The sequence below is a fragment of the Coccinella septempunctata genome, chromosome 2, assembly GCF_907165205.1.
Source record: "Coccinella septempunctata chromosome 2, icCocSept1.1, whole genome shotgun sequence".
NCBI classification, from domain to species: Eukaryota; Metazoa; Arthropoda; class Insecta; order Coleoptera; family Coccinellidae; genus Coccinella; species Coccinella septempunctata.
Window position 1 is genome coordinate 32677352 of NC_058190.1, and position 16040 is coordinate 32693391.

At 35.5% G+C, this 16040-nt stretch overlaps 2 protein-coding genes across 3 annotated transcripts; one reads left to right on the forward strand and one right to left on the reverse strand.

Moving 5' to 3' along the window:
- LOC123307304 (zinc finger protein PLAG1-like) lies at nucleotides 1-12876 on the reverse strand. 2 transcript variants are annotated; one of them, XM_044889552.1, is made up of 3 exons: nucleotides 12573-12876; nucleotides 2021-2217; nucleotides 1-1141 (listed from the first exon to the last, which is right to left on the reverse strand). In XM_044889552.1, exons 2-3 carry the CDS (start codon nucleotides 2189-2191, stop codon nucleotides 488-490), a joined length of 825 nt encoding a protein of 274 aa, XP_044745487.1. In that variant the 5' UTR covers nucleotides 2192-2217; nucleotides 12573-12876; the 3' UTR covers nucleotides 1-487. The 2 variants fall into 2 exon arrangements, with proteins under 2 accessions (XP_044745487.1, XP_044745486.1); XM_044889551.1 differs by having other exon boundaries at nucleotides 1-2217.
- Nucleotides 12877-13293: 417 nt separating this feature from the next.
- LOC123307428 lies at nucleotides 13294-15442 on the forward strand. Its single transcript, XM_044889727.1, has 3 exons — nucleotides 13294-13499; nucleotides 13805-13987; nucleotides 15161-15442. Exons 1-3 carry the CDS (start codon nucleotides 13420-13422, stop codon nucleotides 15387-15389), a joined length of 492 nt encoding a protein of 163 aa, XP_044745662.1. The 5' UTR covers nucleotides 13294-13419; the 3' UTR covers nucleotides 15390-15442.
- Nucleotides 15443-16040: the final 598 nt, after the last annotated feature.

Genomic DNA, 16040 nt, shown 5'->3' on the forward strand with positions numbered 1-16040 from the left:
ATCAAAAATTAACATACAACTGGCAGCGGCTCTGATCTTCATCGTCGGGTGTGGGAGGGATAGTAATTCTTTTATTTTTTCATACGTTCTCTGAAACAATTAACAAATCTGTGTACTGAGCCTGCTTTTGGTAATTAACCGTTTATTTTCTCATTTTGATGAATGATATGTAATTGATTGATATTCCCTATGCAGATATTGTAGGTGAAAGTTACGAGTATCTATCGTTGAAAATTGAAAAATCCACAACAAAGTTCCTAGTTACTAGAGACGATCGGGTGTATTATTAAAAATTTTTGTTATTAGTGTCAAAAAGTAACTGAGTAGTTCAGTGAATACACACAGAGATAGGACCTCAGATGGACTTCGAGGCAATATAATAATAATTCATTAGAGTTATAATAGGTGTCCATATCGACTGTATTATATAGATTCATGGACAAATTGTTAAAAATCGAAATGGGATATCAGAATTATAAAAATGAATTTAAGGTGGTGGCTGTGGAGGATGAGGAGGTGGGGGAGACTGAAACGTTTGACTGAACCCAGGAAGTGGTAGATTCGCTTCTTCAGAAGGCTGAAGAAGCCTCTGTATTTCTGGGTTACTCAGAACTTCAGTTTCAGTTAGCAGGCCGCTGTTATCAGAAACAGTAGTCTCTGGTACTGTTGAAGAGGATGCGGACGATTGCATGTCGAAAATCTGTATCAGTTCACTTTGAGAGGGAGAAGACAATATCAAAGAAAAATCATCTTTGACATTTTCTTCCAAGAATGGATCAATATAACTCGGTGGAACGAATTCTTGTACATTTTCTAAACAATATCCCAATATATCTGTTGTAAGGGCAGCTTGGGGAAACTGAGGTTCGGTTGCTGCTACATCCTCAAATTTCGGTTCGTATTTCATCATAGACGATGTACCCTCTCCAAGAGAAAAGGGTATGATTTCGGGGCCACCAATAAACATTTCCTCGGTTGTTTCTTGAGGCATTTCGAACTCGGGAGTTGTTAACTCCGACTTAACGATCGTTTCAACTTTGACACTAGTTGATTCCGAGGAAGTATCTAGATCTTCGGGAGGTAAATTTTTCGAATGAGATTTTTTGATATGCCTACCTAAGTGATCCTTTCTCCCAAATCTCTGCGGACAAAATTGACATAAAAAATCTCTCATACCAGTATGTACTACCAGATGTCTTCTGACATCCTTCTTGGTGAAAAATTTTCTATCGCAATGTTCGCATCTGTATTTCTTTTCGTTGGGGTCCTTAACAGTACGACTCCCTGCGTGTATTTTGAGGTGAAATAAAATATCGTCTTTTGTACTGAAAACACTAGAACATATTTGACACTCCAGGCTGCCTTCTTGCGCCGCATGCAGAGCCAGATGTTTCTTATAGCTAAGCAGGGATGTGTATTCTTTTTTACAGTGTTCTTTTTCGCATGTGTAAATTTTTTTGGTTGGACTATGAACTTTAATGTGATTCTTCAGGTGATCTTTTCTATGAAATGTTCTTTCACATACTGTACAACTAAACGGTTTTCTATCGGAATGGATCAACATGTGCCTTACTAATTTGAACTTAGAACTGAATGATTTTTTGCAGTGCTCGCACTTGAATGGCGAAACAGTCGAGTGGATTTGTTGGTGCTTGTTCAGCTTATCGATGTTTGTGTAACTTTTTTGGCAGACTTGACAGGTGAATGGTTTCTTAGGTAACTGAATATTTGAAGGAGCTTTAACTTTTTTCTTTACATTGATTTTGGTCAGACTTGTACTCGGTTTTGTTTTTTGCGTTTGCAAACCCGATGGGCCGGGTTCCTCTGAACTGTAAAATACTTTAGATGGCTTTTGACTTGAACTGATAGAATATGATGTACTTGGTTCGTAAATGCTCGGATAGAACTTGGTTTGACTGTAATAATCTTCTATACGAGCCTGTTCTAAATTACTTGAAGAAAATATCTCAGGTTTGCCAATTATTTGAGGTGATGCAATCGGTTGGGGTAGAATATTTACATTTGTGAGAGGTTGCAGATGGGGTGGTGGAGCGGAGAGGAAACCCATTTCTTCGATGGCCTGAGCAGCTGGAAGGTTAACAGAAGGAGTGTCTTCGGTTGTTTGTTCTGGAGGATCCAGGTGTTCGTCTTCTACTACCTTTCCTTTAATTTTATCGCCTGGAGTACCCATGGCGATAGCAGTAAAGGCAACATCATCTGTAAAAATTACTAGATTGCATTTCATGAAAATATGTCAGTTGTAATAGGAAATTATTGAATCAACTAAATCGATACTATGAACAAATTGTCCAAACATATTCATTCCTGGAAAAGATTCACCAAAAATAATACACCCCCTGAATCTTCCAGTTCACGTTTCGAGATTCTGTTAAAATTTTTGGTGTATCAATAGTATTCCTTCATTCTGAACAGAAAATAAGGTCTTCTGCCGACTGTTCGTTTTACTGTTTTTAGAGGTTACCCTCCACAGTCTACATTACTGTACGATGAAATCAAAAGGTTCTACGCTATTGAAAATTGAATTTTCATTATAACAACACAAGTTTCATCCGATGACTATGCCAAAAGAGTGCTGAGGATGTTTCAGACTGGTCGAATACGAATGCAAGAGGCTTAGGCCCAGTTGCAGGAAAGTCCATTAAGATTTGATATCCCATCAAAATTTAAAACTGTCATTTTTGAAGGGGAAAATGGAGGATTAAGATTTTAATGAAGTTTTGAATTTTAATGGATTTTCCTGCAACTGGACGTTATTCATTCAAAATTAGTCAAAGTGTGATCCGAGGTGTGTGATCATGTAACTCTTTCGGTGAGAAAAAAGCCTCTCAGAATTGCAAGTAAATGACTTTGAGATGCTACTTCAATTTCCCTAAACACAGTCAGAACATGTCTCCATGAAGTCAATCCAACACACAAGCGTCAAACATTAGCGAGAGCAATGGGGCCCCCAAATGAGAATTTTGGTAAGTCCATATTTGCTTACCTATTTTTTTCATTTGCCCAATCACCGATGCAGCACCCCCAAATTGAGAGAACGTATCTTGAATGGTGTGGAATTATAGATCGAATCATTGAAATCAATAATAAAAAAAATTGTAAAGTTGGCACCCCAAATTCCAATTTTGAAACCAAAAATTCAGGGTCGTTTGTAGGTAGTTGTCCAACCATTTTTTCCATTGGCCACGCACCGTTCAAGAGATATGGAAGAAAAGTTTCTCCCCAGCATTTTCTGAGCATATACCCCTAATTGTGAGGATGTTTTTTCAATGGCAAAGAATTCAGGTTAGTTAGTTCGTTTAACCATCATAGATCCATGTTTGTCTACCCATTTTTTCATTCGCCCAGACTCCCCATACGCAATGTAGGATGAACAATTGATTTTTCGTACAAATACCTACTTCCTTGACTATATACAAAAATAGTGATAGGTGAATGCCTATAGGAACAATCTTGTGAAATATAAGCCAAAATTTTACCATATTAACGAAGATATAGGAGTTTATAGATTCAGAAATTTTTCATAAAACACCCTATATCTCTGAAACGAATACCCTTACGGGACATTTAAAACCTAAAGTCTCATTCAGTTTGAGGTCCTCTATCTCCACTTAGCCGTTGTCCCTTACGTCACCAATCATCCTGTATATGGAAAAACAAAATGAATCCATTCGAGTTTGGTCTACGAATATTCTTTACGAGTTTAGTGTGAACACACTCACTTAGATATTTAGCCAACTGATGTGTTTTATTGAAATCACATTGAATTCCCCTCACAGATAACAGAGTAGAAGATTAGTACCCTTCGACAGTGTTAAAATATCTACAGATTTGTTTTTACAACGAAAATTAAAGGGTAACAAATATTTATTTTCTATTAACAGCTGAGAAAATGGTCCAGTTAATTTTTTGATCTCGTTGACCGATTGGGATTATACAGATCACTATTATTATCTGTGATCTTTGATAGAACAAGGATAGAACGAAGCAAATGACATGGTGGCGCCGCCATGAAACTTAATCCCATACCTCCGACTTGATTAGATGTTGATGCTTGTAAAAAATGACAAGTGCACACACCCCTGTCAACACACAGAGGGATCTTAAATAGGGTACTCTAACGATTTGTCAAAATCAGCTGACCCTTCATTGCCGAGGGGCACACAAGTATTTCCCTCCACTGATCCCCATGCTTTATCGTGAGTTTAAGTGGTGTTTTATTGTGTTTTGGGCATATTTTTGGAAATCATTTTATTCCCGCGGTTAGATCTCCGAATCATGGACAGTTCGTTTGATCGAGTTTTTTCTTTAAATTCCGAAAAGAGGTATTTTAAAAAACTTTACATCGTTCCTTTCACCTCTGTTTCCATACTATACCTTTTCAAGCTCAAATTGGCGCTAATCAAAATCAAAACGACAATATCAATTTCAAACTGGCATTAATCAGAAGCAAATTGGCATTAATCAATTTCAAATTGGCATTTTTCAATTTCAAATGGATATAACATAATAAAATTGCAATTGTAAAAATCGAACATCAACGTTCAAATAGAACTGAATCAGTTGATCACACAGATCAACACAGCTCTTTTTCTCTGTCTTTTTCGGTCAAAAATTATGAGTTTTTCTGATGGCAACATCTCGAAAAGTATTACTAAGTATGTATTCGGATTCTCTCAAATCTTTGCATACTCTACGAAATGAAATTTTAATAGGTATCCAAAGAACAGCGAACAGTAATAAAAGTTGATTCTGAAACACAATGGGTGTCTGAAATCGTCTCTTTATATGATAACCTATTAAAAAACACACGATCTTTCGTCTCTGTTCTGTAAATGAAATGAAATGGTAGAATCCAGAATTTCCAGAAATTAGAGAATATCGTTCATAATAATATTGGCAAGGCAACGGTTTCAATTGTGCAAAATTCATCGCTCATATCCAAAGATTCATTTTTTCTGTATTCGATATGCAAGATATAAATTTTTTGAGAAAATTCGTTATTCTCGTATAGTTTTAATTAATTATGACGTTATTTACTGTGTATATCATTCAATAAAATTTTTTCATTAATACATTTTATTCCAATGAAGAATTCAAGTTCAGAATTGCCAATTTGATTTTGTTTATTGCCAATTTGTGATTGATAAATGCCAATTTGAAATTGATTAATGCCAATTTGCTACTGATTAATGGCAGTTTGAAATTGATATTGTCAATTTGATTTTGACTTATGTCATTTTGGTTTTGATTAGCGCCAATTTGAACTTGAAAAGGTATAGACTACACAAAAAAAGCGGGCATTTTCTCATTAGCCTCAAAAGCATAGAAATCAAAGACTTCAACACACATCGGTTCAATAAAATCCTTTGTGTCCCACGACAACGGTCAGCTGACTTTGACATAAAGTTATAGGTTATAATCCCGACTTTTATCTAGGTATCTCGAGATCCCGACTCATAAGTCGGGATTGGAAATAAAATAATTCCTTGGCCCCTCTACGCCTTCGTACATACCAGCATACTATCGACTTTTAATTGACATTTCCTACATTGTAACAATGCGGACGACGTTGGCGTTTCGCGGTTTCTAGAGCCGGTACCGGCATTGTCCGATGCGATAATTATCGTCTCGGCGACGGGGAATCTCGACGTGACCGCCGCCGGGGGCGCGGAACGGCCGGCGGCGGCGGCGCGTCTCAAAGCGGTCCCCCAAAAACATTCCGGAGCGCCCCGTGAAAGCTCTCGCGGGACGCTCGGAATGCGGTATCGCCCGCGGCGCCGATTCCAGAACGGTGGTTTGTTTACGTTACGCATTTAAACGATCTCTCTCTCTTCCATCTTTCCGTACGCGAGAGATGACAGTGAAAAGAAACTTTTACTTCACCTCACCTGTCGCCTGGCGCGTAATGCCGCATTCCGATCGGATGAAGACGACGCTATAATTCACACACGTAACTCGAGCGCGCGGCCACGGGGCTATACGTAGCCAAGTAGTCTGGCAGAAATTTCAGATGGCCGCTTTCCACACAAGCACATTACCCAACACACTTCTAGTTTATAATATGTACTTTTGCTTACAATAATTTTTATTTGTTTCTCATTTGTAAACGTCAGTTTCCAAAATCACAATATTAATCAAGAAAGTTTATTTTATCAAGTCACTAACTTGTAAAACTGACAGTTAACTTGCAAAATTTTTACAAGTTAGTAGTATTATTCACATAAGAAAATTTTGTTTTATCGTCATATATGTTGAAAATCATGGTGCAATTGTTATTTCCAGTAACACAGATTTTTTATGATGAAAGAGTTGATACTGATGATGATGAACCATCTGTTGACTCAGAAACTGCTGAGCTCGAGGACTGCAGAACATTTGTACTCTCCTTACTACCAAATAATTTGTTAGACATTTCGATTTTTTTGTTGACCGAATCATCGACATAACTCATCGCAATTTCGGTGCTCTTCCACCCTCCTGCACGCTTTAGTGCTAAAATATCTCCACCCGAATCCGCAACCATAGTGGCTCCAGTTCTGCGAAAAGAGTGGCCGGTGTATAACTCTGGGTCTTTTAAACCTAAATATTTCGCTATTTGCTTTGGGACACCACCAATAGTGTGCTGGTCAGCAATAAGGGAAATGCACTTTCCATGTCGGTATGTCAAAAAAAATCTTAGGCTTTCTGTTCCAGGAGGCCGAAGATTTACATATTTTCTGTATAACATGCAAGGCTTGAAGCTGCAGACATCATCGGTTATGGTGAATCTTCTTGTTGTTAAATTTTTTGTTTGCCGCAATGTCACAATAACGTATTTTCCCATATCTTCTACATCATTCATGTTTAAGGAGAGAATTTCGTCACATCGACAACATCCAAAAATCCCAAATACTGTTACAATTTTCGCCAGCAACCACTGGTCATCAGGAGCATGTAAAAGAAATTGTTCAGCCTCTTCTTTACTTAATACCTTGGCGTTTTTTGGCGTATAACGCTTATTTTTTCGTTTCAGAAACGCTATTACCTTTTGAAATCTGCAAATGACAACCAAACGTCATATTTTTCAATAAATTTTTTAAGGAAAACAAACCTGCGAACAGGGGCTTTTTTTTCCATTTCCAAGCAGCTTTTCAGCATAGACCATTTTGCCCATAAAGTATTAGGGCTGAATCTAGCTGATAGTTTCAAGTAGACCAACAAAACATCTTCAGTTACCCCAATCACAATATTTTTGTTTTGCCACTTTTTGAAGTCGTCGTATTCTCGCTCGTACCTTGAAGCTGATTTTGCAGGTAATAAACTTGAAGCTACACTGCTGGCTGCCTCAATAATTTCTTTTGGTACATTCATTTTCGCTTTCGCCAAAACAAATGTAAAGAAAAATAAACAGACATGTTCATGGCATCGCTTCCATAGCTTACAACATTTGCGACAAATTGAGATTTTTTTGGAATTTATCTAACCTTTTTACAAATGAAAAACAAATAAAATATAAAACAATACAAGAAAAGGTAACGGGTTTTACTGGCTCCATTCTCCAGTAAAAACCCTCTTACCTTGCTAGTAATGTTATATACTATATCATTAGGTTTTTAGAGGGTGACTTATTATTAAAGGGGTTGTCTCATGTATAATAAAGCTCTTAGACTTTTCCTGTAAAGTTGCACGTTTTCGAAAATTAGTTCTGGAAAGTTGAAGGAATGACATTAAGTGGGCATGTTCCACCAATAAAAAAGCTACTATTTTTCCAATTTTGTTGTGATCTATTCAATTCAAAAATATTTGTTGCAAAGAACGATTCATTGCAAATATTTTCGACTCCTGTATTGTCGTCCTCAATGCAACAGTTTCCTATTAAAAACAAGGCTGTGACTAGAGTCCCGACTCGGGATCTGTGTCCAGTCCCGACTGACGAAATCAAATGACTCAATTACCAAACAAGTTTCTTGTACTTATTCGGGATCCTTGCCCAGTCCCGACTTTGTAAAAGGGTTTTGAGGTTTTGTTCGCGGATCGTATAATATTATTTATGAATAGTTGCGACGAAATTCAAGGAGTGATTCCTTATCAAAAAATTGTGTGGGCTTTTTTATAAATCAAGATTGAGATTGCTTAATGTAAATTGATCCAGAGGAATTGCCAGACGTTATTTTTGATTCAGAAGTGAACCTCTTCCTTACGGTCATTCTTGACTGAAAAAATGTGATCGAGAAAGGAAGCTGCCAAATATTTGTGATATTTCATACGAGATAACGATACAATGCTGCGGCACCTCAATATAATGTATTTTTATTTGAAGTGTATGAAAATTTAGCTGAAAAGGTGAAGGTAGTGGTTAAGTTCAAAATGTCCACCTTAGATGTTTCATTTCAAGATTGCTCTTTTTTCTCTTCATAAATGTGATTATTTGAAAATAAAATATACCTACTTTAACAACTTAATTTTCCCTTTTTCTCCTTAATTTTCGGCAAGGAATCGCCCCTAAAATCATCCGCAATTATTCGGTAACACCCTGTATGAGGGAAATGAATAAACGATTTCATACAGGGTGTTTCAAAGTAAGTCGGACCATTGCCAACTCCGTTATTATTGATGCTGCGAATTCGGTTAAATGGGCAAACCAGTAGCATTTTTAATAGTCTTCTCGATGCCGAAAATAAAATAATTTTTTTTATAAATGGAACACTATATTTCATTATGCATTTCGATTCGTTATAACATAAACAACAAAGCTCATTTCACCGTTCTTCCTAAATTTGAAAATGACCGACTTATGTGGAAATATTTATTTAATTCACTACCCAGCTAGCATTTCAATGTCTTATAAAAATCCTGTAAACGTTTTCAGCACTTTTTATAGTACAATAAATTTCTTTGTTTTGGCGAAAAAACATCATGATTGTCCAAAAACCCAAAAAAAATATTGTCATACTAAAATTGGATGTTTCGATATTCATGAGGTTTTATTCGCCAAAACAAAGAAATTTGTCGTAGGTACTAGTAAATGAAATAAATATTTGCATATACAAGTCGCTCATTTTCTTAAGGTTGCTTTACGGATGCTACCTCGAATACGAAAAGGTGTGACATCTTTGAGCAATAGCCTGAATTACGTACCGAGTCAATTGAAAAGTAGAAATTACCACGTGAGAGGTATTATTAGGATTATCGAATAATTTTCAGTTATTCCTGAATTTCAGCGTAATTTTGGCATATATCGCTATGAAAATCTGTGCAATATATAATTGTAAAAAATATAATTATATAAAGAATTGAATCGCCGATGTCACCCCGTCACATTTTATTAAAAATTTTGAGAACGCGACTATCAATTTTGTTTTAGTTTTCGGCACCGAGAAGGCCATTAAAAATGCTACTTATCTGCCCACTTATCTGAATTTGTAGCATCAATAATAACGGAGTTGGCAATAGTGCCGACTTAATTTGAAACACCCTGAATATCAACTGGTACTACTGATGTACTGAGTTAGGTGTCTACATACAGTTAACCTGCCAGAAATGTAAACAGTAAACAAGACAGCTTTAAAGCGACAACATAGTAGAGAACTAAAAAGAGTAAATTATACCTGGTGGAGACTGCAGGCTTCCTTAAATCAAGGTTCAATATCAGGTGTGACCTCCTTTAGCTTTTAGTAGAGTAAAAAATAAACCTTTGAATACTTTACCAAATGTCCGTTAAAGTATTGGCGAACTGTTGTAATGTCTGCGGTGGGTCAGGTAAGCGGTGTAATTGCTGTGACATTGCAGTTAATGTCATGCATTTCTGTGCGATCGTTGCCTTATCGTCGAATTAACATAAAATTGTCCCAGGCAAAAGGAACCTAATAGGTTAGGTTAGGTTTCTTCAGTCCTAATTTGATACCTTGTCGCTGTCATGGTTTCGTTAATGAGGATATTATGACCTGTTCGTCCATCAAAACAAATGCCTACTTAACTACAAACTGAACCTCCACCAAAAAGAGTTGTAAATTTTCATTATGTCGTTGACCCCCGTTGTCGCCACATCAACATTCGCCATCAGACTGATACACACGAAATCTGCAACATCTCCATCAGTGTGTTCCATTTCTTATATTTTTATACGCAGCTGTCCCCTACTCAATCGCGAGTGCCTGACGGATCTTTTTCCCTCAAATTGAAGCTATTATTCCGGATTGTTTGACCAGAAACTATCCCAATATTCGGGATATTCTGAAGGTACTTCATAGTGGAGTTGACCGTATTAGCCGATTTTATGCGACGCTTGTAGCTCTTGCTCTTCCACGCCCATGAGTATACGCAGAACTTTTCCTTGTACGAGGGCGATTCCACGATTTAAGTGCTAACTATAATTTGAGAAACCCAGAGACGAATAGCAACTTCTTGAGTTGAATCTTCGTTCAACCAACTCACCAATTGTTCAAGTTGGATGACTTCTAACACATATTAAACCCGTATTTAACATGTAAATCCACAATTGATGATACTACACAACACCAAATGAGTTGCGATAGCCCATTATTGCATATACGGGCCACACAAAACGCTCTAAAAAGAAATGAGTATTTTTTTAGGACCATATTTTGTTTGTGTGATAAATGCTGAAAATTTGATTCGAGTGCAAAAAGTTGAGTTTGCTCTTTAATATCAACTGCAATATTAGAACAATGTAGTATGTATGAGGTTAATGATAATTATAGATTACATTCACACGTTCGTGATGTCCCTTTTCTAGTTGTCGACTGTGCTATATTGTGTATATTCCACTATAGAGTCCTGAAGAAGATAAAAAAAATCGAAACTCATCGGCCTTGTTTTAAGAAATAGTTCTGTTCCAAGAGCATAACATTTTACCCATCAACCAATCGAATTTTATATTTTACTGTATTATTCAATTCACCTCACAATAATTTTTGGTCAAGCAATGTAATGCACCTCGGCAAAAAAAATGTCTACTATCTCGCTCGCTTGCTAGCTTCGGCTTCGCCTCTGCTATCTATTTGCAGGTCCCATTGTAACATAGTTTTATGGATGGAATATATTCAATGATAAGTACCCTCCTTCTGGTTGTCTTCAACGAACGATTCACAGAATTCCGACCAGTTCGAAGTACAATACCGAACACCCTAAGAGCAGCACACAGTACTGGAGTACTGCCTGCAGTATAAAGCATTCGAGACGCACAACAGCAATCGATATAAACATATAGCAATGTTAGAATCGAACCAGCTACCCACCATCACTCGGAGTATGTTTTCCTTGGTTTCAGTCTTATCTGACTTCATCAGAGTAACAACTCCTACGTCCCACTCGTCCTGAATGATGACTTGGTTATAGTGAAATCACCAACTATCTCTAAATTTCAATTTTAAGGGACACCTACGCCCATTTGAGTGACATTTCTACTACGACAGCTACGATTTTGGGGACACAACTTTCAGGAAACATTTTATATCGTCCTCTAACTAAACATTGGTGACAACGAAATCGTTACTGTGTTGGCAGAACTGCCACGTAAATGAGCTTAGGTGTTCTTAATTTAAGGCATCGTTTGTTAAAACAGGTATGATTCCTACGAAAAAAACAACTACTTCTCATAGGTGTGGCCTAAAGAAGCACCTTTGTAAAGAAAACTGCCCATCCAAAAAACTTTCTGCCTCAGATAACAGCCTTAACATTCTTGAGAATATTGACGCAAAATTATCTAGCAGGGAGAGTCCAGAACAGTTAAAGAGCTCTAAAATAAACTGAAAATGGAAAGCCTTAGCCAAAACAGCATCACTCAAGATGAAGAGGCATTAGACCATTAGAACACAATAACTGGTAACCAAATCAAGTCACCTATTATCAACAGTACCAAAAAAAGAACAAAGGCGTAGAGAAGGAGAAGATTTCGTGAAATCAGGAATGAGTAAGAACTCGTGGTGTTGAAAAATGATTGCAGGTTCTACAAATACGTCATCATTTTCGATTTCATTTACTTGTACTATTCTAGTTAAGCTTTTGTGTCAGAATATAGAAGAGAGGATAGAACGATAAAATTATTATAGTAATCTCTAAAATTGAAACCCACCTACACCAAAACTTTTCGATCTTAAACCTAAACATTATCAGTATCATGAACCTACAACTGAGCATTTGGAATTGGAGGTATTATTTTTAAACAATGATTACTACATTATTATCTCAACTATCTCAAGACAGAATGCTAGAAAGAAAAATCTATAGTGTAACAATATTACGACATGAAGTCATCATTGCCTTTCCTCACTCAAAATACATTTAAATTCTACATCCTCATTTTAACTCAATATACTTCATCATAAGAAATCGAAATAGGAAATGATTCGTAATATTCAATATTTGGCTTTTGTTATGATTCTCTATATAGGTAATCGGACTACTGAAAATAATAAGTAGATTATCGCGTTCAATGGTATTTAGGTCGCAAAAACCAATGTTAGACAAAGGGAACTTTCTATTGAAATGTCAGCCTAAATCAACATAGTTTGGAATTTTTTTAATAATAAATATCCTTCAGAAATACTTACATTACTTAGTTATGAAGACCAATAGCTACTTGAAGACGTACAGAGCAAAACATATCCAATACATTCAGCTTTTGAATAAAACTTTCAAGACTTTCAACTAGGTTATTATCATTTTAGTATCATATGTTTCACTATACAACAATGATAAATCTGATAACACCAGATATCACAATAGATATTATGCACTTCTCAATTATCTGATAACTTCTTTTATATTGTAGAATATTATTTTTCTATCACTGAATATTAAATATTGGCAATTATGTAAACAGAAACGTCACTGTCAAGTGGCCATGTTGAATATTTGTCAAGGTGAAATGATTGGAAATGACAAATGAACGTCGAGACAAGGTCACTGGAAAGAGCAGACACAGAAATCTAGACACATGTTTTTCAGTTTATTGGATTCTAAAATGGTCACATTAAGGTGTTATATGATAATGACACATTTAATAATGATAAAACTTTTACCTTTAGTAACAAATTCTCATTCTTTTTTTTGCATTAAAAGAAATGCATTCATTAAGGTATACATTATTCGGAACATTGATAAATCCTCAGGATAGCATGAATTAATCATTAGTTAACAGAAGAAATATTTACTAATGATATGCTTGATTACGATCCGAAAATAAAATTAATGACAGACCGAAGAAAAGATTCTCCTCCCATTAGTGTTCTGTGCTCCTTATGCCTCATGTTCTGTGCGCAAAACCATGTGGTGAAATATTATTCTGTGACTTGAACTTTAAGTTTTGAACTTTTGGTTTGTAGTTTGCAACTTTTTCATGTATATTTTTCCTTGAAAAGTATAAATTTGGATGTTCCATTATAATTTTCAATAAGAATGTCTAATTATAGAGAAAATCCTAATGCAGCTCATAACGAGTTTGAAAAATTCATCAACAAATTAGCGTCTTGTGTGAGGTGAGATGTCAACGGCCTTTGTTGATTGAAATGCCTTTGTAACGGTTTTTTTCTTTTGGTACACCTACTACTTTCAACATTTTAACAGGGAAAGCAGATGTGGAGATCCAATTTTTCAATTTTCAAGAATACTATATTATGAGGTTTAGAGATCAGGTCTTGATTAGTGCCAATATGTTTTTATTAAATTCATATTGCACCAGTCCCGGCCTGATTTCTTTCCCATTTTCTGGCTTTGTATTCAATTGAAATAAAGGCAAATTATTGGCTATGAGGAGATTCTCAATTGCTACGTTTTATTTCAGTTTAGAGGATGTGGATAAAATAACTACTATTCTGAAAGTGAAAAATGAGTTGGTGAATTATAACAGCAATTTATTGTCAACTGCCATGTCTACTGTGATAGAAAAATTATCTACCAGCATTGATCTTGATACGAAACTCAAAAACCTGCATGAATTAGAGAAAGAAAGCAATGGACCCGCATGGTAGGTAATAAAAAAATGGGAAACTAGTTGATGAAGCCAAATTTATATTTCAACAGAAATTTTTATTTAAAAATTGTTGTTCAATAGCTCTAAGGATAGGTGAATAAGCCTGTCTTCAGAGATGAAATTGTATCTAAGAAGCCTTGTGTTCTTCTTTGCTGATACTAAGCATTTATTTTATTTTTCAAAATATTACAAATAAAGTTCGTCTAATATTAACATGATTAATGCAGTTGAACGTTTATGACATTAATACCCGTTTGCACCAATAAATTTCAGGCTTACTCATTTCTCTGATTACCATTGCAGTCACTGTAGGAATCACTGAAATAAGTATAGCATTTTGTAAAGCATTATTAACGGTCAGTTTCATAAGCAAACTTGAAGTCGCTTTAATTTTGAAGCTTCCTTTCACCCCCAATAAAAATGACACGGAAGAAAGTTTAAAGTGACTTTAAATTTGATTATGAAACTGGACGTTAAATTTGTTGGTGCAAACAAGCATAGAAGGACTGAATATTCAAATATTTTTTCACAACACTTTCAGCAGTATACAACATTAGGTCCTTTCGTTTGCACAAAAAGTGTAGCACTTTTCTACACTCGATTTGATTTATACCAGGGTAGAGGAATTGTAGTTTATCTACACATAGTCAAAAGGAGATGTAGATAAACTACACCTCCTCTACACTGCTGTAAATTCAATCAGCAAACGAATTCTAAAATCGAGTGTAGAAAAGTGCTACACTTTTTATGCAAACAAAATGACCTATTATCATCAAAGAAACTTCTTGGTAGGATTTTTATGAAAAAGATATTCCCCTCTTTTCTGAGGTCTTATTTCATCAAATCTACATAATTTTTTGCCTTTTTTTTTCTGAAAAATACTGTCGATAAGCCTTTTACAAGTGTTTCTAAATTATCATCTTCGAAAGTAGATCTAGTGAACTCAGGAGATTAATTTCAGAAAATATTTTGCTCAATGGTGTTTTGAAATTTTTTCCCTATCCTAGAGCTTATGTCTTCATACTGCTTTTGCAGTTCTGAAAGATTTTGATTAAGATTAAACACATTACGACATCTAAGGGTAACATTCATTCACACAATACCAACCTTGTCTTTGAATTAAAAGAGTTAAGTTGAAGATAATAATCAAATCTGTCCTGTTTCCAGGAGGCCTGAAACAGGTAAGTGCGATGTTGAGTCAATTGAAGGAGAACACTTGAAAAAACAAGTGAAAATGTTGAAAAAAAAATTAAACGAGGTTAGGAATGTGTCATCAATACTCCAAGTAGAAATAGAAGATTTGAGAAGTCAAGTTCGAGCACAGCAGACAGAAATGGAGAAACTCATCAGTTGTTGGGAGAGTCAAGAGGAGAAAAAAAATATTGATTGTGAATAGCTAGACCACATATAACATTTAAGTTGATATATAAATAAATTTTTTAAGTTTGGTATCTTATTTTTTCTTATTTATTCATCGTTCCTTACATTATACAGTTATAAGATTACAGTAATCCTTGTTCTACTGGCAAAGAATTCTTGAATGAAGTTTTGAAACCATGTCAATAGAAATGATTACTTTATGGTTGACATGCATTAAAAAATCTATCAGAACCAAAAGGCTGAAAAGAAATATACAGAACTAAATCTTGTGTACATGATTAAACAACATTATGGATATACATATTACGGAGTTCTGGTTCGTTCTATTGTTCTAGCCGGAAGAATACACAAAAAGCTAACCCTATGCCTTGTCTAACAAATATGTAGAAATGTATAAAAGAGTTGTAGGTTTAAACTGCATTTTGCTTTGCCTTGTGAACTTTGTATGAATTGAGCTCTGAATATGGGGATGTCATTAATCTTGCCCTAGTATCATTGGAATTTCCTGGTATAACAAGTATCATAATATAAGACGTTTTTGTTAAAACCACGATTCATTAGTTTCCAAACTATTCATATTTTACTCATTGGCCATGCTTATGAGCGACGTATCGGCATCAACGTCTGGTAGCATTAGCACATATAGCTTCTCTGATAACATATTTAT